At 35.8% G+C, this 26,400-nt stretch overlaps 1 protein-coding gene across 1 annotated transcript in view; it reads right to left on the bottom strand.

Moving 5' to 3' along the window:
* LOC136846301 (uncharacterized) overlaps positions 1–25,474 on the bottom strand; it is a 62,861-nt gene extending 37,387 nt beyond the window's left edge. Inside the window, 2 exon segments of the mRNA XM_067117103.1 lie at positions 21,827–22,438; positions 25,321–25,474. Coding sequence (XP_066973204.1) covers positions 21,827–22,315 — 489 coding nt within the window. The 5' untranslated portion in view covers positions 22,316–22,438; positions 25,321–25,474.
* Positions 25,475–26,400: the final 926 nt, after the last annotated feature.

Below are 26,400 nucleotides of genomic sequence, written 5' to 3'. Positions count from 1 at the left end.
AAAACTCTCTTATCGAATGAGCAGTGAAGCGAAGAAATGAAATTAAAATTCACCTATTACAATGGAAAACAAACTTTCCCAAAATTGGGGCAGAGGGATCATCTTAGATTTGACGTTGAGTTCCTTGTGCATGAAGTTTTACTCTGATCAAGGGATGGCTGAGTATTAGAATAGGTTCGAATCCTGTTCAGGGTAGGAGTATTTATCACGTATCCCTTGGAGTGTAAATTATTCCCAAGCTATAATGGGTCATACACACACACATTATATATATATATATATATATATATATATATATATATATATATATATATATATATATATATATATATATATATATATATATATATATATATATATATATATATATATATATATATATATATATATATATATATATATATATATATATGTATGTATGCATATATAGAACTCCTAGCTTCATTACATTTAAGAGATTACAAGATAGGATAGCAATAAAGAATTCAGCGAATATGAACTGAATATTTTGTATAATAAAAATAAAGCAACTGCCAATTGAAACATGACATTCTCTAAAGAAAAAGAATATCTTAAGTAAATATAGTGAAAGTCCCTAATGTGGGGCATTCTTCCTAAACGCTTTGGCCCACTTATGTCATTATCAGATGGCGAAATGAAATTCTATAAAATTCAATCCACTAATAGGCTTTATTCATAAGCTTTGAATAAAATGGAATTAATTCCCGTCACAATTATGCCATATCAATTTCTCTTCCATTAGTTTCATTGAAAATGGGATTTGAATTCAGAAAACCGGAACGTCCATTTGGTTGATGCATTTCGTCAAAACAAATATGGACTTCTTAATGCGATTTTGTATCGTGTAATTTAACAACAGATTTTAAAGCTTACAGAAACGATGTTGAAGCGTTTACGTTTGCATAGTGTTCACAGGTTATTCATTAAAAGTTATTTCATTGCTCCCAACAGGCTTTCATATAATCTTGTAAAAACAAATTTTGATTGTCATTGGAGGTGCCCATCAACAGCACTCCCGCATTGTTGTGAGTTTGTCTGAGCCGAGGCTATCTGCCCTGGCATTATTATTAATCCCTTAATGGATGATCATTAAATTATAACAATAGAATTGTAATATACTCATGCCTGGATTTATTGATAATTGCTCTCTGGAGAAACACGGGTTCGCAATTGATGAGGGAAAGCACGTAGTTCAAAATGGACGTTTCACCGAGAAATTCGAAATAATCAAAACAGCAGTTCCACGAACCTCTTACGAACCTCACCCCAGTGAGATTGTAACTATTTGTAATTTCAGAACTTATGCCCTTCAAGTCAAGCAATAGGGCTCTTCGGCCATCCAGAGCTTAAGACAGTGAAAATTGGGGGTTAGAGGGTTTGGAAAGCAAGGCAAAGAGATCCAGAAAATGAAGCAAGCAAAGTTCAAGGATCTAAAGGTGGAACTGGGAGAAAACCCCACAGTTTAACTAAGAGGTAAGCGTCAGAAGAGTTGGACAGCAAAACTGAAGAAAGGAAGTGGAAATGGACGTATAGTATCGGCCTAAAAGTGGATGCAGCTGGGGGTCAATGGGACGCTTCAGACAACCTTGAGTAATGGGTACAGCGCACTACGTGAGGCGCACTGATGGAAAACCACCCCTTACGGAATCTGCAGAAAGATGTTAGGCAAAGAAAAGCATTGTTGAATTTCCTGACCCATTAATCAGTCATGACTACGGGCCACGAAGAGAAGGAAAACGCAACTAAGAAACCATTCAGGAAAATGACGTGTCGTTTCAGAAAGACAATAAACTTCAGGCTGGGAATTATTGCAGAAAACATGATAAGGTATTTTGTAGTCAAATTTGAGTGAATAAAACATTCCCCCTTACTCGGTGCGCGTGAAACAAAGAGGATTTGGTCAAGAGCTCAGGTTTGCTCGCTCGCCCAGCAAGGTGCCACACAAACCCACAACGAAATTTGATTTCCCAGAGAATTTTACAACAAAGGAGCTTGTCGACACTAGAAATTGTTTTCATTGATATGGTTTTGAACTCTAAAATATTTTCGGGAAGTCACTTTGTTAAAAGAGAGGGGAAGCCTTGTAACCTGTTAATCAAACATTTAAACACTCCTTCAGATAAGCTTGACAAACTGATACCTTCTGCGTGACATCTGAGGATTATATTGAGTAAATTTGTGACCTTCAGCACAACTGACTAAACAACGAGAGAGAGAGAGAGAGAGAGAGAGAGAGAGAGAGAGAGAGAGAGAGAGAGAGAGAGAGAGAGAGATTCCTTAACAGTAGAGGATATCATGTCGCGTAACAGAGTGCTTTCCAATTTAAAGAGGATCGGTGCACAAGAAATTTTTTTTTATAAAAAAAGAGATTGTGTATAGAACTAAGTGTCTTGCTTCCTAGCAGAGTCATTTATGTTTTGTGCACGGAACTGTGCATCTCTCGACACTGACGGCTTGAGAGAGCTTTCAGGGATAATTGTTTGTTCTCAGAGTTGGTAGCTCAGTCATTCATGCTGTTAGATGACTTGAGTTCAAACATGCCTTGGTTAAAGAAGTTTTTCCTTTACGTAATTGCCAGTGATGAATTAAATGCACGAAGATGTACGTATTTGAGCACGTAGTATTCTCGAGCTTGTCGAAGCACAAACCGTACTGGAGTTAATTAGGGAGACCCGAGGAACCGAAGAGATTCACTCTCACATCAGGGGAGAAAAAAGGAGATTATTGTAATTAGTCCCCCCTCTCCTCTCTCTCTCTCTCTCTCTCTCTCTCTCTCTCTCTCTCTCTCTCTCAGAGGTTAAAAAATATATCAAATAGTGGAAGTCCTTAATCATCATCTATTACTGAAGTTCCAGAATCTTTATTAAAATCATCTTTTGTTGAAAGGGTGCATACAGTCTTACAGAATATGATAAAAATACTCAAGACTTACACAAGGAACTGCCACATTATAATACAGTGGAGAAAAAGTAAACAAAAACAGATTTCAGTACGTACAAATAAACGAATAGTTTTCAGATGGTGAACGATGAACATAAAAAAACATTATAAGAGACCTTGAGACCATCTTCAAGTTCTTGAACATCAATATCCTGCAGAATACGGATAAGAATCTTTCACAGCTCGACATCAAAAGAACAAAAAACTCTGAAAATTGATAGGACGTATCATCATGACGCCTGGGAGGTAACCATCACTAAATACCTCGGGAGGTTGAAGCAAGTTAAATATAGAAGCCGTAGTCTGGAGTTAACTTGTAATTACCGCTGTAGATTCTTGGTACCGATGTACAACCTTAGAAAAGATCTTTTCATTAGCCTTGAAGATCACCAAAACGATACAGGTGGACTTGTACAGACATTTATTTCAGCAGTTTTGCTTTCTTTCGTAGTAGGTACAAAAATACCCTTAATTTCTACTGCCCTGTTAAAGAAAATATAGTTTGAAATGTCTCGAATTTAAATTTATCTAAAAGTTGAACTATAAAGGAATTGTCTTAATTTATTTAGTTAGGTCAGGTGTGGTGGTGTTAGCCAGACTTTCTATTAGTTGGTTAGCCAAAGGTGAGACCACATTTTTTCTTAGGTTTATTTTGAATTAAAAAAGCACTCCTACGAGAAATGCTGAAACGCTCGCAACAACGGCTCTGAGTTTCAAAAGATTTCCAGGATTCTTGTCAGTCTCTTGAGAGCGCTTCTATAGTTAATAGAGTAAATGTCATTTGAATAAACTTGACGTTGCAAAGGCGGTTTTGATTAAAACGCAAATACAACAATAGACACCAGGCATCATCCTTCCGCAGGCAAGAATCCCATTAGTAAAGTGACGAGCTACAAAGCAAACTTGGGTACTACATCACTGAAGCATACTGTTATCAAGACAGAAGTGAACCTAAACACCAAGACAATTCTGAAATAAATCACAATTAAAATGCAATGTAAAAAGTCTCGACATGACTGTATTAAACCCGAAAATAACGATAAATGTACGGTCTACTGATGCAGGCACACTACCAATAGCTTCTTAGTAACTTATGTATGTCCCATCATGCACTGCAGAGTGTATTCATCCCTGCCCCTCCAAGCGGTCCCACCCCCTCCTCCTGAACAATACAGAAGCTTTGAATGCAAACATTAATAATTACGAGTCCCACGATGACAGTCATTTGAAAAACAATGACAACAGCAACAATAAAAATTCAAAGAAAAATCAGAGGAGAGTGGAAACTGTAGCCCTGTTTACCCCACTGAAAACAAAAGAACCCTCGAAGCTACAGATTAACAAAAGATTTTCAACAATAGTTGCGGCTCACGCACATGTTTGAAATAATATCCCAGGCGGATGATTAATTAACATGGAGGGTGGATAAAAGTATTCAGAAAAAAAAAATCGAACTTCCGTTGATGACATAAAGACGAATCTGACTCATTCTGTTTCCTGAATAACCCTAATATTCTACCCTCATCATGGAAGGCATTCGCCTGTTTCAGTGGCTGGCAGCCAAAAAGATATCAAGAGGAACTTAGCTATACCCTAAAAAGAGTGAAATGTACTCGGAGTAACAGAACTCCTTGGAGTTTCTAATGATACCCGTATTCTGAAAAGTTTTTTTATCGCCCCGTATAAAAGTCGTATATTTTAACGCCCTACCCTCGCTGGCCTTTACGAAGACGACTCCGAAGTTTATATAAATAAGAAGATTCCAATGACAAATTTCGTGAATTTTAGCCAATTGCTAGTTGTTGACCTCCCAGTGACAACGGTACCACATATATTTAGGGGAGAGAGAGAGAGAGAGAGAGAGAGAGACTGAAACGTATAATTATATTGTAAGAAAAATCTTGTATCATTCCCATATGGCCAAGTGTCACGAGAGGTATAAGGTTCCCGTAGCATCGTGAGAGAATTAGGTCAACGCGTCTGGCCTCCTGGGCTGAAAGCGATCTTGCTGGGAAATTGAGACGCTAAGATCGGTTGTTTTACATGAAATATTGATGACCCATGAGAAGTTCTCTGTTGTTTGCCTTTCTTCTTTGAAAGGCAACTTTGTTGCTCTGGCAATGAAAAATCTCTATAGGAGTAATAAAAAACAATATTTTTCTCTTGTACAGTTTCAGTTCTGCTGGCTACGTAAGAGAAATAAGTTCCGTTATGCATAGGGAATGAAGCTCCCTCACGGAAGAGTTCTCGTAGACATAAAGAAATAAAAAGACGGAAAAGATTTTTCATGTTTGTATTGCGTTTCCTGGGTTTCAGTCGAAAATTATACGGTTTCGACGTCATCTTCTTGCCAAAAAAAAAAATATATCTTCCTAATCTGATTATTATATGTTTATATAGATATATAAATATATCTGAATATATATAGATATATATATACATATATATATGTATATCTATGTATAATATATATATATATATATATATATATATAAATATATATATATATATATATATATATATATATATATATTTTCACATCATGAAAATTACTCAGAGAATATATAATATATGTATACATATATGTACATATATATATGCATATACTGTATATATACATTATATATACATATATATATATATATATATATATATATATATATATATATATATATATATATATATATACATACTTCATTTTCACGGCATCAAGAAAATTACTTTATCTTAGACACTATGAATAATGCAGAACTGTCCGTTGGAAATCATCAAAAGTGATTGTCCTTTGAGTGACGTCTTTCATTCTTGTCCATCTACAGTAGAACAGTCATTGAAATATGTTATACTGTATAGCTCCTAAATAGTTACTAAATGCAGGAAAGCGCTTAAAAATGACATAGAGATATTGAAAGCCATCCTGGCACACTGAATAAACAAGGGGTGCAAATAATATATTCAAAGAGAACTGAACTTCAGCATTAATCATACTGAGTGGTACTGCCACCGAAATTACAGATCAGAAGAGCCATTGACCGTAACCACCCAACTGCCTCTGTACAATATAGATAAAAAAGGATTTTGTATCATAAGAAAGTCTGATTTTAAGTCCTAAACTCTTCAGCATTCCATTTTAGGGGTAAACCCAATTTCCATTGATCAATGAAGCACCCGGAAGTGGAATGTTAATTTTTTTCACTAAGCAAAACTTCATTCAGTAATATGCAGTCCCCTGCACAAAGACTGTAACATGAAAAACCCTAAACAGACTCAAATGACGTTCACCATTCTCCTGATCCCCGCAGAGGGGTAGTTTTGTCAGAATGCCCCACCAGGTGCACCGTATGCATTACTAAAGCTATTTTCGTCGCTCTTTCGGCCCCTAGCTACACCGACTGGTTAGCCTTTTACTTTACCTCAGTTCCCGCTTCCCTTCTTCAGTTTTGCTGTCCAACTCTGACTGTTACTTCTTAGCTTAACGGTGGTGTTTTCTCACAGTTCCGCCTTTAGAAACTTGTACTTCATCACTTTTCTGGAGCTCATTATCTTACTGTCCAACCACTCCAGCTCCCTCTTTTCATGTCTTGAGCACTGAATGGGCGAAAGTACCCCAGCGCTTGGCTTGACAGCCTTATTTTCATAAACTCAAATCACCACTCTCCTGACGCTGTCGGGCAGGGAAGATCTTATCATTGGGCCGAAGGAGACACTTACCCCTCAGGGAGGATAAGCAAATGCCTGAACGTTACTTAATATGCCAGGGAACGTCTATGATATAAATTTTGATTGAGAAAGTGCGACAGATGACAGCAGTGTAGGACTGTACAAGGAAGAGCGTGTGTTGACCCAAGTGTTTGTTTTGAAATAGTTACGTGAGAGATTGGAAGTAAAGGAAAAGAGCTTTGTGTAGCTTACACTGACCTTGAAAAAGTTATGATTGAATTAATATAGATACAGTCTGAAGGTTGCTGAAGCATTATGGGATTATGTTATTTGTTGAGAGATTAAATGTTTGTTTTATGATGAAAGCGAAACGATTCAGAATATGGTAAGAAAAAGGCATTATATGTTATAAATTGGCATAATAAGACTAAACAGAAAATCTAGGATGCAAGGGGGAAGAAATGTTATAGGAGTCACTCACAGGGAATAATAAAAAAGGAAAGATTTAAAATAGGGAGTGCAGAACCGTAATGATGCATGGCAAGTACGATTTGGCAAAGAGCAGAGATCCCAGTGAAGAAGTAGTAAAAAAAATGTCATAGTAAACAAAAAATAATGTAACGAAGAATTGTCAGACACAGTGATCAAAATTCTATATCTAGATATAACTGGCCAAAGCGGTGTGTGTATAATGATAATTAATTTTTTATTTCTGTATGAAAATAGCATACCTTGGACAAGGCATCACTGATCAAAACTCAGCACTGCCGAGGTTGACACTGTAGGTCCCCATGGTGTCAAAACAAATTAAAAATAATATATCAAGGCATTGTGGGAGTGCCTTCGACCTTTCTCTAGGTCTTTATTCGACAGTTATCTGTTGTATTGAGACGTCAAAATCGTGTCATTTATCTAAGACAGTGAAAACTTATTCGTTACTTTGTTGTGTTCCATAGAATGTTCATTATGAATAATAATAATAATAATAATAATAATAATAATAATAATAATAATAATAATAATAATAATAACATGTAAGTAATTTATACAAGAAGATGACACTAGTCATTGAATGAACGGAGACCTGTAAAGTACTGCAATCTTTTCATGAAGCTACTCACAAGATTGATTGAATTACAGCAAAGAGGTATGAAGACGAACAAGAGCAGCTGAACTGACATTTAACGTGCAGATCCTATAACGATGTAGCCAAGCCCAACTCGAATGGGTATGTTTTTCCTCTTATTAGGATGGTGGGGTTATTACCACTCATTACTTTAAACCTACGCACAAAAACATGACGCGACGCGTGAGCTGATGTAATAGTATTGTATTTGTTAATACAAAACGGAAATAAAGAAGCTCTTGAATTATGTATAATTCGAAGGGAAAGAACGACGCCAACTGCATTGGAATCAGAGAGTCTTCTGTCAATGAGCACAAATGTCAACAACTTATCTCGTACGGGTACTAGAGAACCTGATGGCCTGATGACGTCACCCATTCACAAACACAGTGACCTTGTTGAGCCTGGGTTTAATTCTTACTATTGTTGTTCAGCTTACGTTGTTTGGATCTTCCATCTTGTGTAAGGCAGCCGCCTTTCTCGTTTCCGTCTTTTAAATATTAGAATCAAGATTTACAGGCTTACATATCTTGAAGTGGACCACATTCAGTAGAAGACTTGAGTTCACAATACTGTAACTATTGTGGTTTTTCAGTTGCCAGGGTGGCAATGAATGCAAGTCATGTTAAGCGGAAAACGTTTATCATTTCACACAATAGGCGACGCTAGTGTAACTCATAAAATACACCCAGATTTTGAATGATTTTTACCCTTTTCCGTAAAATAATACCCCTGTTATAATAATAGGTCAGATATTCAGCAGATGAAATTCTTCAGGGACAGGTGCATTAAAACTAAACCCGAGGTATATTAACAGTGAAATTTAGAAGGAATTCTTTCTGAAGTTTTAAATAGGCCCAAGTTTCTTGTGGGGGGGTGTATGTAAGGGGTTTGGCATCGATATAAGTAGCGCCTTTGAAACTTTTGTGACCCATCTTGTCGTTTCTTTACCAGTTTCATCACCCCGACCAAATGAATAATAGGCAGCCACGAGACATAACACAGCATTCCATATCCACCTTTGAATTCAAGGACCATTCTCTTTCTGTGTGGTTATCAAGGAAATCCTCGTTTTTCATAAATAATTAATTTCTCTGAGCTAATTTACTTCCTCACCATGCATCCTCATTACTCGCAACTCTGCGTTTCTGTCAGTTGTGTCAAAACATTTATCTAAGTCTCTGTAATCTACATACTGCTTTTCCCTTTACTCCCAAGAGTGTAATGCACTTCTTTCGTAAGAGAAACTTACTCGTAGGGGGCTAGTGGAGTCGTACATCTCACGTGGAGCACTGTAGGCATAACTATATGGGAGTTTGAAGTGTTCCTTCGCCCCGTAGCTACAACCACCTTTCGGCTTTTTACATTACCTCCATTCCCACTTTCTTTCTTTACTCTTGCTGCCCGTTAGTTATTAGTGCAGCCGTGGGGTTTTCTCCCAGTTACACCTTTTAGTCCTTGTACTTCCCCTTTATTTTATGGATTTCTTTTCCTTGCTGTCCAACCACTCCAACTCCTTTTCACTGTCTTAAGTGCTGAGTAGTCATAATTGGACAGTGCTTGGCGTGGCAGCCAAAATTTCATAACATAAAAATCAGTCCTAATATACACTGGATTTATTCACCATCTTCCTTGGCTAAAGATACACATTGTATTTTTTCCTATCGCTCATTCCGGTATGTAAATAAATCATTCAAGTAAAACCTTATCATATGCCTTTCCATGCATACTGATTGTTGTTTTCACCACACCCACAAAGTATGACACTTTTCCCTCAACCTGACGTACTTACATACCTTGTCAGCCACTCGATTGCAATGCCATCTCCCCATCGCAGCTTCCCAGTTGTAATCCCACCGACATCTGGTGTCCCTCCATTTTTCAACCTGAGGAGCTGCCGCTTTGCATATTCAGCAGCCAATTCCACAAGCATTCTCAAATTTACATAAACTTCTTCCACTCATGCATCTCTCCTCTTCCTTTAGGTTCATCATTTCTCCATAATACGGACTCCAGTGACGCAAAAATTATTTGAAAAAATCCAGCTGATCCTTCACCTCTCTCTCTGTATTTGCCGTCCTTATGCACACCTTTTTTTCACTCTCGTTAAAACACTTATTATTGTTAACGGATACATTTGAATTACCTCCTACTTCGTCTTTTGCCTGGAGTACTTCACTCATTTCTCTTCTATGCCTCTTCACGACATTCCTTTCCATCCTTCACTAAACCTCTCATTTCATTGTCACACTATATACTTATTGTTTTTACTCATTCTACCTACGTGCCTCTGACCACCACACACCATCTTCCTTCATTCCTCTTCCTTACGTGCCTAAACCAATAAGCACTCCCTTCTGACACAGTAATTCCATCCTTCGAGTTTGCATACTACCCTATCAACACTCTTTAACTCGTCTTTGCCCTTACCAATGTTTTAATCTGCATCTTCTGTATGCTATAGCCACCTCTTTTCATTTAGCAGACTTTATTATATCAAGAGTCATATCCTGGACACTCCCTCTTCAAGTAGATCTGCCTCATATGTTCACTCTTGATTTAATGATATCCTAATCCTGACATTTGTTAAGCTACTTTTCTTGACATTTTTATTTTTTAAATAAAGTTGAATTGTTTCTTTGAAATTATCCGTTGCAGTAGGCATGCCCCTATCAGTATGTATATATATATATATATATATATATATATATATATATATATATATATATATATATATATATATATATATATATATATATATATATATATATATATATATATATATATATATACATACACACAGTATATATATGTGTGTGTGTATGTATGTATGTATGAGATGGCACTAGAGAAAAAATAAGATATTGGTCACTGCCAAGTTCATACTTTCAACTGTTGAGTCCTGTATGAACATTCTGTAGGAAAATTTCCACGACTGCTGTTTTAAACACCCGACACCGAAGACTCATCAGGAGTTCATTAAACCACCTTTCATACACGTTGTGCTTCCTGGATATCTTGGCCTTTCCTGTCTAATGCCTCTGTCATCTATCTATCCAGCTCTTTCCAGGACTTCCTCCCTTCCTCTCTCTTGACACTTTCAAATTATATATTCTTTTTACCATACTATGGCAATCTATTCTTTCCACATGACTGAAGCATTTCAGACTACTCTAGTCTGATCTTCTACTTATGCTAGCCTTCTTCCATTATAGCTTCAACCATTTCATTCACTTTCAACACCCACACTTCACTTCGTAAAGAAAAGTTGGCAAAACAATCTCTTCATACTTTCCAACCTTGACTGTCATCCATTTCGAATCTCTTCCCAGTCTTTTCCACACATCCTGTTGCCTTGGTTGCTTAACCTATTCTGTAACCAACTCTCTCATCCTACCTTTGCATATATATATATATATATATATATATATATATATATATATATATATATATATATATATATATATATATATATATATATATATATATATATATATATATATATATATATATATATATATATATATATATATATATATATATTTATTTATTTATTTATTTATTTATTTATATATATAGTGGGAGAGCTCACGTTATAAGTTTTGTGGTTTGATCCAGGTCTGCTACCTGTCAGTCTACTAAGCAAGCTGCAGGTGGGTATCATTGACATATGTGGTCAAGAAAAGACCATAGGTGGCTAACTACCTATTCATACAGAGCTGCAGAGATCCTGAAGGCTCTACCTGCCTGGCGCCATCCCCTCAAAAGGAAGAAAATATAATGATATATATGTTATATGTATGTGTGTGCATCGTAATGAACACCAAGACCTCACGTTTTCCCTGAAACCCTGAAAATCCTAAAATAATTAAGTGAAACAGTCCTTCCCAGGTGAGGTGAGCACACCTGGCTTTGAAGACCTGAATGCTAACCATGACACTCCAACAAAGCACCAGAATATATTCCACCACTGACGCGCACAAACGTCTCTCTCTCGAATTCGGAGACATTTCTGCTACAGCCGAAATAAACCCGTCCTCTGCACGGTTACTTAATGCTAGGCTTAAGTGCTGGACCATTGTGCTCTGATCTTTTAAAAGAGAGATTGCGAGGTGGAAGGTGCAACTTTAATTTCCCAGCCTCTCTTACAGTTTTTAGGAATTTGCTTCAACTATTTTTCCTGCAATTTTAAAACCGAAGGCTCGGCTCTGTACAACATAGGGGATATTGTTTTTTCAGTACCAACTGTGAAAAACGTTTCAGAGTTCAAAAGACAATTAACGGCCAAAATATAAAAATCGTAAAGACAATAGCGTAACAAAATTATGGATAAAAGCAATATGGCTGGAAAGATTATATAACTTGAGACGTTACAGGCAAAATAACGGCAGAATACTAACGACAAATAGGTATAAAATATTTCATTTAAAAAATAAAATACAAATCTAAACTAATGTGTTTATTAGCTACAGTGAGTGTTATGAATTCCCTAACATGAACTTAAACTAAACTAATGAGAATAATGTTCATGAAAGGAATTTAGATATTATTCGCCTTAATATACCTGATAACACGTATGAATTCTGATTTTGTGTATAGCCTAATTAATGAAGTTTTACAAATCCTACAGCATTGTTTAAAGGTCTACTTTTACTATTACAGCATCGATTTCTAACTGGCGAAAGTACTTCAGTTGCTATTTATAAGCAGTTAATCTAAGTTATGTGTATTACATTATAATCTCTTAATTTTTTTTTTATTTTAATATAACCAGTGATGAAAAACCTTTTGTTACGAATATAATTTTCATTCTATCTTTTCGTCATGCATTTATCTATTGCCTTGTCTCTTTTGTTTGGTCATAGTCCGGAGGTCCTCAGCAGGCCTCCTGGCAGAAGGCCGACTTGACTAAACACTGGCCAACCATCCATTTCTTTGTTTATAGCCTTGTCAGCAAAGATGTCCTTGAAGTATTTGTTTTCTTTGGAGTTGTTTAATGTAAAGGGTTGAAGAAAGGCGGTGCCGAGTGATGCGAGAATAGAAAGGATTAAGAATGGTTTCTTTGGGTGTTGAAAAAGGAAAACGATGTAAGCTAAGATGCGTAAAACCAAGATTTATGAATACAGGGATAAGGACTACAATAAGCATACGATATAATTGATGCTGTGGAGGGTATTGAGAATATACAGTGTGTGAGGATAAAAGTGAAGAAAGCGTAAATCAAAGAGTGACTAGTTTGGTGCAAAAATAGTGTCGGGAGAAAGATGAAGGTTTCGGCATGTCTTCAGAGTTGTATCTACATTTGTTTTTACGGATGAAGTGATGAAAGAAATCGGGATAAATGCGAGAAATGTAGATGTACACTTGTTGGATTGTACAAGGGGAGTGATTGGAAGCTAGAGAGGGTGACGTTTACCGACGAGATATTTAATGAGAGTAAATGGAAGCCAGTTATAAATATCAATATAGATGGTAGAACTGATTACCAAAACGGCATTGCAGTTTGAAAGGAATGTCGTTCCAACATTCCCACGATAAGAATTGTGTCAATCGACCAGAGCAAATCGCTGATTATTAACGGATCATAGATTGTGAAATTCACATGAAAGAAATAGTTACCATGAATAACTGCATTTCAACCTGTTATTTTTCAGTAGATTTTTTGAAAACATAGTGTGGCGTCTAGCACAATTATTTATATTTCCATGATATGTCTAAGCTAACTGAAAAGCCCTCCAGAATTAGAATTCTCATGAAAGGACAGTAATAGATAGATCGGCAATAGTAGGTGTATCATAAACCAAATTTTCACCTACTATAATCAAAGCAATGGAAAGATCTGAAGAACAGCCTACCTCTGGCAAATCAATAACCAGTTTTCCATAAGCGCTACATTGATCTAAGCCTTAAATTTTGCGATCGGTACATATTCGAAAGAAATCTTTATAAAGATATTGGACAGTGTACATTAATATAATGCCTTCCTCTAGTTACCGGGAAAGGACTTTTATTATAATTTAATAGTTACAACCACAAGAACATCATCAGTATACATATATATTTTAAAATACAAGTCAACGAAAGGGAAATAATTGGGAGTTGAAATCAGTAGGCGTTTATTTTATTTTCCAGCAAGGGTTACTGAATTATTAAACATACACCTAATTTATTCTGCTAGAAGAGCTGCTAAATTTTTGATATTCAAATTTTACATCGACCCGAACAACGGCGATAAAACATTGCCAGACCACTTACAGACCTTGAATGTGAAAGGCCCGGCAAAGCTAATAAAATGTGCCTTACACCTCTCCTTTAAACATTTCCAGGCTAAAACGTTTTAAACGTTTATTTGGAGTTTCCCTGATCAAACGTTTTAAATACTTCTTTGAGTTTCCAGGATAAAACATTTTAAATGCTTCTTTGAGTTTCCCAGATAAAACGTTTTAAATCCTTCTTTGAGTTTCCAAGATAAAACATTTTAAATGCTACTTTGAGTTTCCTGGATAAAACGTTTTAAATGCTTCTTTGAGTTTCCAGGATAAAATATTTTAAATCCTTCTTTGAGTGTCCAGGATAAAACATTTTGAATGTTACTTTGAGTTTCCAGGATAAAACGCTTTAAATGCTTCTTTGAGTTTCCAGGATAAAGCTTTTTTAATGCTTCTTCTTAAAGTTTCCAGGATAAAACGTTTTAAATTCTTCTTTGAGTTTCCAGGATAAAACGTTTTAAATGCTTCTTTGAGTTTCCAGGATGAAACATTTTAAATGCTTCTTTGAGTTTCCCGGGTAAAACGTTTTAAACGCTTCTTTGAGTTTCCACGATAAAACGTTTTAAACGCTTCCTTGAGTTTCCAGGATACAACATTTTTAATGAGTCTTTGAGTGTCCAGGATAAAACGTTTTAAACGTTTCTTTGAGTTCCTAGGATAAAGCATTTTAAATGCTTCTTTGAGTGTCCAGGATAAAATGTTTTAAACGCTTCTTGGAGTTTCCAGGATAAAACGTTTTAAATGCTTCTTTGAGTTTCCAGGATAAAACGTTTTAAATGCTTCTTTGAGTTTCCAGGATAAAACGTTTTAAATGCTTCTTTGAGTTTCCAGGATAAAACGTTTTAAATGCTTCTTTGAGTTTCCAGGATAAAACGTTTTAAAAGCTTCTTTGAGTTTTCAGGATAAAACTTTTTAAACGTTTCTTTGAGTTCCGGGTAATTCGGTTTTAAGGTTTTTTTTTTAGCTCGGGGTAATTCGTTTTTTTTTTTTAACTTTTCTCTGAGCCTTCATGACAACGTTTTTGATATCTCAGGGTAAAAATGTTTTAACATTTCCTTGATATCTCAGGATAAAAATGTTTGAACATTTCTTTGATATCTCAGGGTAAAAATGTTTAAACATTTCCTTGATATCTCGGGGTAAAAATGTTTGAACATTTGTTTGATATCTCAGGTTAAATATGTTTGAACATTCCCTTGATATCTCAGAGTAAAAATGTTTGAACATTTCCTTGATATCTCAGAGTAAACTGTTTAAACGTTTCTTCGGTCTCTGTGTCAAACGTTTTTCTCTGAACTTCAAGGGTAAAATGTTTTTAATGTTTCCTTGAGCTCAGGTTAATTCGTTTTTAACGTCTCTTTGCGCTCTGAGTGCACAACGTTGTAAACGTTTCTCAGAACTGAGGGCAAAGGTTTTTGTCTAAGCTCTCAGGGTAAAACGTTTTAGATGTATCCTGCAAGTATGAAAACCTGAGGGATAATGTGCAGATTTTCCTGATGCTTGTTTGTTTTCCGGGTCGCTGTCGAAACATCTAATGAAGCTGTCACTGGGATTTTTCTTTCTACGGACTTTCAGCATGTCTGGAAGCATACTATAATGCTTCTTTTTGTAGCCCTTCATATTGTGGAAGAAATGGTAATTGTTTGAGGCTATATATATATATATATATATATATATATATATATATATATATATATAGATAGAGAGAGAGAGAGAGAGAGAGAGAGAGAGAGAGAGAGAGAGAGAGAGAGAGAGAGAGAGAGGATCTCACAATTCCCATTTCTTTAAAAAGAAGTACACACGTGTGTATATACATATATATATATATATATATATATATATATATATATATATATATATATATATATATATATATATATATATATATATATTGTATATATATATTGAGAGAGAGAGAGAGAGAGAGAGAGAGAGAGAGAGAGAGAGAGAGAGAGAGAGAGAATGAAACAGTGCGTTTATCAGGAATCTGACGTGTCTTTGATGATCTTTCTGTTAGTTGTATTAAGCGTCTAAAATTGTGGGAGTTTTCTGCACGGGGAAATCCACGGTTCGGCAGGTATGGTATGAACTTGACAATCATTATTGTATAGTTTTTACCTCGGAAGGGAAAACGACATTATGAATAAGCGTATGTATATATATATATATATTTGCATTATATTTATATATTATATATATACACATATGCACATAATTTTTTCATTTTACGTCGAGCATAGACAACGAAGCCTGCCGAAATTTAATTTCTTGGTCTCAACTACCTGTCCTCGTTCCTTCTTGAAATGCATGTATGCAAATATGCAGCCGGTTGCAAATGTCTTTTTATTCAAATGAATGCTCTACTACGGCCTTACCTTTAAACTTTGGCTCTCTCTCTCTCTCTCTCTCTCTCTCTCTCTCTCTCTCTCTCTCTCTCTCTTACCTCCTCACGCGAAAACGCCAGACATTCATCACCCATGCGAAAGGTAATAAATATGAACGCGTATGTTACCTGTTCGTTACCTGAGGGGGGCGGGCCCCAGGAACCCCGTATCTCTACCCCGGTAAATTCATGTCTCCTCCCCTGTGATTGGTTAATGAGGGGTGGCTGGGGATAGTTTTGCCTTCAGGAGAAGGGACGGCAAGTCAGGATTGCTAAGATAAAAATAGCCGGTCGAAAATGACACGGTGTTGAAAATAATGAGTTAGGGAAGAGGGGTGGAATTCTCTTCGGAGTCGGAACCGTCGGGTACTTCAGTGTTGGAGGATGATTTATGCCAGGAGGATTCAAACAATAAGACTGGAAGAAAGAGACGGAGGAGAACGATCCTGCTGTTTGTGCAAATTTTATAAAGGGTTTTGTAATATCGCGAGCCAAAGTGAATGAACGAAATTGAAAGTCTTCTAATTAAAAAGGTTATTAGCCGAATAGTCGCATAAAGCCTTGGAACACAAGGTGATTAGTAAGTAATTAATGGAAGATATAATCAACTCGTAAAATAACAAATAGAATGACCAAGGAATCAGAGAGAATTCGTTAAAAGGTTGTGATGAGAGAGGAATGTCTTTTTAAGGCAATACTTGTCTGCTATGACACTGTCCTGAGTTGGGTGACAATTTATGCAACTGGGGATTGAAAATTTCTATTTTTCATTACTGAATCATGCAAGTGCGAAAAACGTAAGAAATACGTTGTACGAACAAAGGTAAGTGGAAATGACTACAGAAAATAAGTCAGTGAATACATATGTTAATTAGGATAGCTAACGCCTGGCACATCTTCTCTAATACCAATTTATCGTTTAATTCCGCCATGATAAATTCTAGCTTGCCACGTAAATGAAGTTAAGAACATAATCCTCAGTAAATTGTCAAGAGCATTGTCTTCATTTTCATTTAGCTGTGGTATATGCGAGGTTTACAAAGACAATATTCCTGTGCGCCTCACTGCTATGTAGTTGTGGTACCCTCAAGTCTAGCTTTGTTAAATTTCTTCCATATTTTTTGAGCCCTTTGCTTGACAAAAAAATTTGCTATTAAGCGTATTAGTTTTTGATGTCACGACTTAATTTAAAAGTGTCCCAATCACATCCGTTTTACGAAATTTTAAAGGAAAATTCAACATATGGTATCTTTTGTCCTCTATCTCACAAAGATAAATTTCGAAAAAAGAAAACATTATGTGCTCGAAAAATAAGGATTACTTTGAAGGAAATATTTATCACTAAGTATTCGAAGTTGCTATTGGATCTCCACTCTTCCTTATTCTTGATAACTTCTGCTTCGTATCTTCATTTAGCATTAAACTAGAAGTAGATTTTAGGCCTAGTACAATGCAGAATGTTTTTGTCACTTAGAATAATCTTCCGTGATACTCAAAACAATTAAATTCCGTCGAAATTGCAAATGAAGGAAATTCCCATTTTCATATATTTTTAAAAATTTCTGCTAAAATTAACAGGCAGAGAAACATTAGAAAAGAGTAAATAGAATATTGTTTTTTTCATTTTTTGAGCATTAAGAATGTGTGATCTTTGCTACCTAGACGAATAAAATAAAGAGTTTTCATATACTGTGTTTTTCAAATTTGTTACTATTGGTATTTGCTTGGAAGTTACTTAAAAACGGTTGGAAAAAATTTTTCGTTTTATTTTCAGTCGTATTAAACACATTATCAGTAATAGCTATAATATAATGTTTCTCCCATTTTATCCGGCATTTTTTTTTAGTATGCAGAACATTATGAAGTAGCTGAATACCGCTATTCTACTCTCACTATGTTGCATTTTAAAGTATAGTGAGTACAATACCACCAACGCCAATACGCGAGCTATGAATAGAACGATAGAGGAGAATAAAAATGCATGGATTTCCTGAATCTCTCGTCTTGACTGAAGGTAATGGCCTGGGTAGGAAAGTGGAAGAATTTTGAAATTTAAATTAATGGAATATACAAGAGCATTTGCGGTAGGCAAGAATTATATTGTAACTGCAACACCAGCAGGAGAGTAGAGGTACTTCATAATCTGTCAAAAATAATCTCATAATTAATAAAAGCTGCTGGAGATTCATCCCTTCGAATCTGATCCTCATCAGAAGCAGCCAAACAAGCACTACTATAGTGAACATCTTTATTACATCAAGCATATCAAGCCATTATCAACCTAGAGTCAAAACACCAAAACAAAATTGTATACTAAAAAATTACAATCTAAAGTAAGTTCACACTCCGGAATGAAATATTTTTTTTTATATGAACTGCGTTACCATCAGTGAAATCATGATACTCAGAAAAAATATATAATCGGTGAAACTAATACAATTAATTAAATTGCTGTAGTATACTTTCATTGAAACTAAGTCGAGTCAAATAAAATTCAAGACGAGAAAACAAAAATTACAAAGTCGCAGAAACATAATAAAACATAGGTCTAAGAAACATACCCATAAAACCAAATACAAAAAGCAAGAAAAAGAGAAAAATTGTACAAGATATAAATAACCTGATAACTGGAAAGTAAGAGCGGCTGGGAAATCGGTGTATTATGGAACACGGAAAGGAAGACTGATCCTGGCTGAGCTGTGGCTTGCTTTATTTTGAGAATATGTATCGATTCTAAAATCCATAAGTCTGGTAATTTTGAACAAGGATCTAAAATTTTAAAATCCCTTATCCTTATTCGTGGTTGATTGCATCTACTGCGATGTCCACGGATTGAAGACTGCTGCTTGACTGTTAGGTCTCTACCTGTCCTATCACTGATCCCCGCATACCGACAGTATCTTGTTTTGAGCAACTTTATGGAACTACACAAATACTCCACTTGGCATCTAGGGTAAGTATAATAATAAACAATACCAGAACACAAAGAACCGGGAAGTTTGTCTTTGAATGGTGGGACTTTTAATTTAAAATCATTATTAAAAATGAACTTAAAATTAATGTGAGGATAAAATCTATCAAAAATTTTTCCAATTCCCCATTGCTTAAGTAATTTTCCTGTGCGAAGCAATTTTCATTTATAAAAAACCAGTTTAGGAAATGTTACAGTTGGCTCGTAAGAATTATAAACATTTTCTGGAAACAGCTTGTAGACCAGATAGTTGGGTATTCATTATTTGTAAAATATTTTACGAAGATTCAGTTTCCTCATGAAACAAGTGAAATTGGAACACAAAATATAAGCCCGGTAAATTAAAGTATCTGATGGATTTAATTTTACCATTGTTGGACAAGATTGAAAACAACTCAAACCTAATACTGAGAAAGTTAGTTTTCTGAAAATAAAGAACCAACTTGCGGATTTGTCATTGAAAATATCTAAAAATGGCATCTTATTATTCACCTCTCTTTCTGAAGTCAATTTTATATTTTCATGTTTGTTATTTAGATAATGAAGATTATTAGCATGGTGTTCAAATTCAAAAGTTAAAATAGTATCATCTACAAAGCGCTTATAGAAAATAGATTTAAAACGTAAAGAGCAATCTTCTAACCACTGCCCTTCATGAAAACTTGAAAATAAATTAACAAAAATACATGAAATCGGGCTACCCGTTGGTACCCCATCTACTTGTAAATACAGCTCATCATTAAACATGAAGTAACTATCTTTACATGCTGCCTCCAAAAGTGACTTAAACTTATTTCTTGGTAAATTTCTGGAAGATTTTCCATCTTTATGCATTTCATTCACTCGTATGTCAGTGGTTTCATTAAGAGATGTGCTCGTAAATAATGGTTCAGTGTTAAAACTGCATAAGAAAATAATTGCAAGGTATATTCGAATTCCGTAAGTCATTAACTAATTCATATGAATTTCTCAGAGGATAAGTAACGTCCGCTATATAATTTAGAAAGGGTACTAGGAATTTCGTTAGACGGGGTATTATAAGATGCAATGACCGGTCGTGAAGGTACGTTCAGCTTATGGATTTTCGGTAATCCGTATAAAATACTCTCAGGGGAACAGCCACTTGCACAGTAGTTACTACTGTATATTCTTCTTCTGAAATATAATTACCCTTAAAAAAAATCAAGCGACCTGTTTATTTGATCCTCGTTCAGAAGATTTCTATGATTGGGATCTGTAAGTGGTATTTATATTTGTTTCTCGTCTTGAAATTTATTTATTTGACTTAGTTATGGTGACTAGTGCAATTCATTAAATTATATTAGTTTAATCCATTTTTGAGTAGTATGTTTTTATTGATGATATATTTTTAAAATATTTTTAAATACTTATTTTAGTCTCGAGTGCGAACCTCCTTTTGATTGTACTTTACAACTATACAATTTTCGTTTTGGTGTTTTGCCTCTATTTAAGTTGAAAATGGCTTAATGTTTTGAAGCCGAAACATCCCTAGGTAATAAAGTTGTTCACTATAGCCCTTGTTGGCCGTTCCTGTTCATAAAAGCTCATTTACGGACGACCGTTTCACGAATGCATGACGACTTCGTTCCCACTACTGTACACGTGACGTCACAACCTTAAAGGTCCTGAAGATTTCAGCACATATGGTGTCAAGATGATTTCTCGCGGACAAAACAATTCTTCATTGTTGCGCTAGCATTCTGTTCGACATTACAGTAGCCGTTTTACTCTGTTAACTAGTTTCCTTGATGTGTTGTTAGTGTTTAATGTTCGCAGTTTTATGAAATGACTGCGTTTACATTTCTGATGCAGGAGAAAACTGAGTTTTGTTGGGATGTGATGAAACGAAATATGTTACTGTGAACTTATTCCTGGCGTACGCACTGACACACAGGCAGACAGATAATCGGATAGGCAGACAACACACATATGCATACATACATACATACATATGTATACATATATATAATGTATGTACATATATATATATATATTATATATATATGTTTGTGTATGTATGTATGTGTGTATTTATATAGCATGTGTTATCATGGCTTTCCTAAAACATCAGAATTTGTTTAATCATGTACTCACAAAATCTTCAGTTCCCATGATATCATGATATCATTATATATATATATATATATATATATATATATATATATATATATATATATACTCCATTTATCAGTTCTATGTTCTAAAAAAAACTATATCCTCATACTGTCAGGTAACCAAAACGAATATAGTGTGAAGAATTAGCAAATGAAACATCTGATAGTACGACATAGTCTGAGTGGGTGTAGACCTTAAAGAGGAATTTAAATTGTATTGACAAAAATTAGCAGTTGAAACTAGCAAAGCAAATATGAACGAGAAGACAGGTGCCTTGACAATTCAATTATTATTTCGATGAATGGAAAGCAAAGTCCTACCTGAATACGTCCTTCCAGCTGTACGTCCACACCAGCATCTTGTTGACTAATGGCCCCTCCATTAATTCCAATGGACGCGCCTAATGCCCTCCGTTTTAGGCGTCTGTTTTTCCCGGGGATATCGGAGAGGACTTCCTCCTCGTTCGGAAAGGAAGGCGAAGGAAAAACGACGGGTGACGACGGGTGAGCATCGACCGACGCTGCAGTTGGTGACGGGTCAAGAGGACTGGGGAGGAGAGTCTGTAACTTTTGCTGCTCTGTAAAAGCCAGGATTTGTCCCCTCAGAAGTTCCACCTCCTCCATGATGAATTCCTTCCTCTTGCCCCTGTGCAGCAGACTTTCCTCGAGCTCGACCGTGGCGCTTTCCAGGCGATGGTACAGGAAGAAGAAAGAAATGGCTTGCGAGAGCGCCAGGAAGCCCAGGAAAGAGGAGAAGAAAGGCAAGAATGACTTTGCCTTGGAATCGGGGCCAGATCCCTGGATGTTCATGATGTTTTCAGAGGAAACTAATTACTGCTGTAGTTATATCGAAATGTTTGTTTTCGAATCTAAGGAGGTTTGTTTTTCCATGCCCTTTTAATAATATTATGGTCCTTCACGTTTGGCAGGCTTCTGTAAAGAAAGAAGAGCGAGAAAGAAATTAGCTCGATTTCTAAAAATTTTCTCTTATCTAATCTAAAAGTAATGATAATGACGATTGTCATTAAACTCATAAAAAGCAGCACAGGATTGCGCATTCATACTTGTAATTGCTGAATCGGAGAAAAACTCCTGTGCCTGAAACTTCCACAATATAGGCATGTATATTCACCTACACGGAAAGTTCATCAGCAGCGCAGCGTATTCCCGTACACCAATTGTGACATTGTCATCTATCAGCTATTCTTCAGATCAGCTCTTTTTATTTGCAGGTATTCGCCTACCCAGATGTGAAAAGATATTGCCTGTAGCTTCACCAAAATTCTAGAATGGATCAGCAAGTGTTGTAGCCATAGGCAATGAAGATCGACCACAACAAAATTGTTTGTAAATACTGGCCAATCTTGTACTTTGCTTCCACACTGAGTTATTTTGTGTGGTACTTGGTGGTACCTTCGAATCAATTATTTGGACCACTTAAATCATATGTCATTTGATACATAAAGAGAGCTAGTTATTTTCTTGAAGGATGTCTAACGTCGAATGCTATTATGTTTTGCTATTATCAGAATACTGATCATCTATCTGCATGCCGGCAGCCCTCCAGGATCTTGATATTGGAGACAGGTTGCTTGAATGGATTGCTTCTTTTTTTTTCAGCATTGGTAATTACGATTTGGACCACCACCGGAGGGTTTATGAATGCTCTTTTTTTTTATGTTTTTCTCAGTCTCTCGTTTTCTACATAGCTCCGGCAAACTTTCACTCACGTTTTTAACCGTAACCATTATGTTCTTCCCTAAAAGCAGTTTGCTCTCTGCCTTACTTCTTCACTTAATATTCCTTTTTTTTTTTTTTTACTGGGTATTAAGGGTCGCCAGTCATGAATAGGGCTACAGACTTGCAAAACATTGCAATTTCATTGCAATACAAGTCTGCTGTTATCACATACAAGTAGTAATGTACCTGCTGGTTAAATTGTGGTTGATTGCAACTTAGATAGTGACCAAAGGCAATCCAATTGGACCTGGTGTACCTGATCATCAAGATATAATCATGGTAGCTGAAAGATATTACCTGAATGACCCACTGTAGCAATCCCGAGTTCAATTCTTGCTCAGGCCTTGATACATATTCCTTGGCATCATGCCAGTGACATCACTGTGAGTTTGGGATGGTTGTTGAGTGGGACCTGTGGCTCTGCCTATTATCATCAATAGCCATCTGCCTAGTTCCCCAAGATCCTAATGTGGTTGGAGAGGGGGCTTGGTTGCTGATCACATGTATGTGTGTGTGACTTCAGCCTCTAGGATATTATACAACAGCCTCTGCTGCTCATGAGCGATCTTTAAACCAGCTTGCATACTTTGTTAATGTGCTGTGTTGCCACAAAATGTTGTAAATAATTATGCCCTGAAGCTCAAGAGAGACTGAAATAAAAACTTAAAAATTGCTTGTATCATCTTTGTTGTTCTGACTACGAATGCATTTTGTGTATGTATATTGTTAAATTTTTGTTGATTCATCCCATTTCCTTATCTATTTTCATCTGTAATTTTTTCCTTTGTTCGCATTTCGGCATTCTTTCCAGAGAGTTTGTTATGCGGAGTCATAAACTCAGAACAGATTAGTATTTTAAGGTGCTTTGGTCACGTGGTGAGAAATGATGAATGCAATGTTATGTTAATCTTTTGAAGATTGTTGTGTTGTCTAAAGATGAATTACTCCTATGGCTGTTGTTTGAAAGCCATATCTGTTTAAGGCGTCATTACATATTAAAAAAGAAAGATACAGAGAGAGACCAAGAGAGTGATGGCAGTATGAAGTTTAAAAGGTGCAAGACAAAGAATCACAAAGCATCCTGCAAGATCGATTGTATTTGCAAGTTAGAGCTAAGTTGGGCAGTAGGTTTGACGGGTAGACAGGGTACTGATGATCTCTGTAGTAATGTGTAGCGGCTGTTGATACGGAAGTTTTTTGCACGGGAGGTTTTACCCTTGTTTCAGAAGTTTAAAGTTCAATAGGGTGTGATCATTGTCTGTTATTTATTTTCTCGCTGGAGCCGTGCTAGCACGGTATACAATACGGTACGCTGCAGCAAAGACGGTTCATAATACTAGAGCGTAGAATTAAACGTACTTTGTTTTGATAATAATATAAAGTAAAGACTACCAGAAAGTCTCTTGTTTTCCTCTGAGTCTCAGCTGTCACTCTTAATAGCTGTAACTTATCATTCCTCTCGCTCGTTTTGACGGGAGAGATATAAAACGACAACTCGGCAGAGCCGCAGTGTTTCTGCACAGTTACTTTCAGACGATATTCTGAAAAACGGAATCTTATCAGTTTTACTTCTCAACAATGTTTTGTGTTCATTTTCTGGCCTGGCGCTACGTCGTTGTAAACAGGTTGTGACGTCACGTGCGGAATCTCTGTATGAAGATATCTACGCCAGAAAAGTGCGCTTTTTATAGTCTTGGTAACAACATCCTTAAGGACAGAATGTAAAATGTAACAGATAATAATCATTACTTCTATTATTATCCCTTCCTTATTATTATGATGATTCATTTTCATGAGACAGCACAGAGGGATTAATGGAGAATGATAAATACTAGAGAATTAACAGAGAGAGAGAGAGAGAGAGAGAGAGAGAGAGAGAGAGAGAGAGAGAGAGAGAGAGAGGGCTGCGCTACAACCCTCTGCTGTCCCTACAGAAAAGCCTTATGGCCAAGATCCTCTTGGCTTTGACAGTAAACCATCTCTTATTTCACCTCAAAATTTGAATGTCTTGTGACTAAAAAATGCAATAACGATCACCTTCAGTATGCAAAAGAACGTGAATTCTTGATACTCACTCAAACGGCCTCTATTTCCTCATTATCAGCACGGAGTTCGGGAAGACAATCGAAAGTCACATAATAAAGAAAATCAACGGAATGATCAAACACGAAACACAAACAAAATGAACTCAAACACGTCCACACACTCTGCTGTCTGAGGCACTAGTCTTGCGCTCTGAGGCTTCAGGTCGAGGTTGAGTCAGTGGACGTTCTTAACCAGCTTACGCATAGAAAACGGAGGATAGGAAGCACTTACATATTACTCTTCCTTCGAAACCGTATTCAGCCATTAGTCAGATAAATCTTCATATGACTTATTTTTGTACGAAGTCTTTTGGGATGAAAAGACTAGATACGTGTCCGTTTTAAAGCTGGTGGCGACCACCACTAATCTAATTATTATATATATATATATATATATATATATATATATATATATATATATATATATATATATATATATATATGTATATACATATATATTATATACACATATATATACATACATGCATACACACGTACACAACACATACACATGTATGTATATATACATACATATACTGTGTAGATGTATATCGTCACATATCATTTTTTGAAGAAACAAAAAAAAATACAGCCGTAAATGTGGCGATGCGCATTTGTTAAAAAGAATAAATTTGGTTAATTCCTAATTTACTGTTAATAGAACAATATAAATTATTATCCATTCACTGATAGTTTTCCAATATCAGTGAATGAGATTTATCTCCATATCGGTAATGCATCCCGTCATGTAATGTATCAGCACAGTAATGAGGAAATCAATCCATAATCAATGCATATAAAAGTACACACACACACATACACACACACACACTTACACACACCTACACACACACACACACACACACACACACACACACACACATATATATATATATATATATATATATATATATATATATATATATATATATATATATATATATATATATGTATATATAATCAGTATATGTATATTGATCGTAATATGTACTCTCTCTCTCTCTCTCTCTCTCTCTCTCTCTCTCTCTCTCTCTCTCTCACATCATTACGTCAAATTGGTTCTAATCTCTC

This window comes from Macrobrachium rosenbergii, chromosome 15 (genome assembly GCF_040412425.1).
Source record: "Macrobrachium rosenbergii isolate ZJJX-2024 chromosome 15, ASM4041242v1, whole genome shotgun sequence".
NCBI classification, from domain to species: domain Eukaryota; kingdom Metazoa; phylum Arthropoda; class Malacostraca; order Decapoda; family Palaemonidae; genus Macrobrachium; species Macrobrachium rosenbergii.
This window is presented reverse-complemented; position numbering and strand designations above follow the sequence as displayed.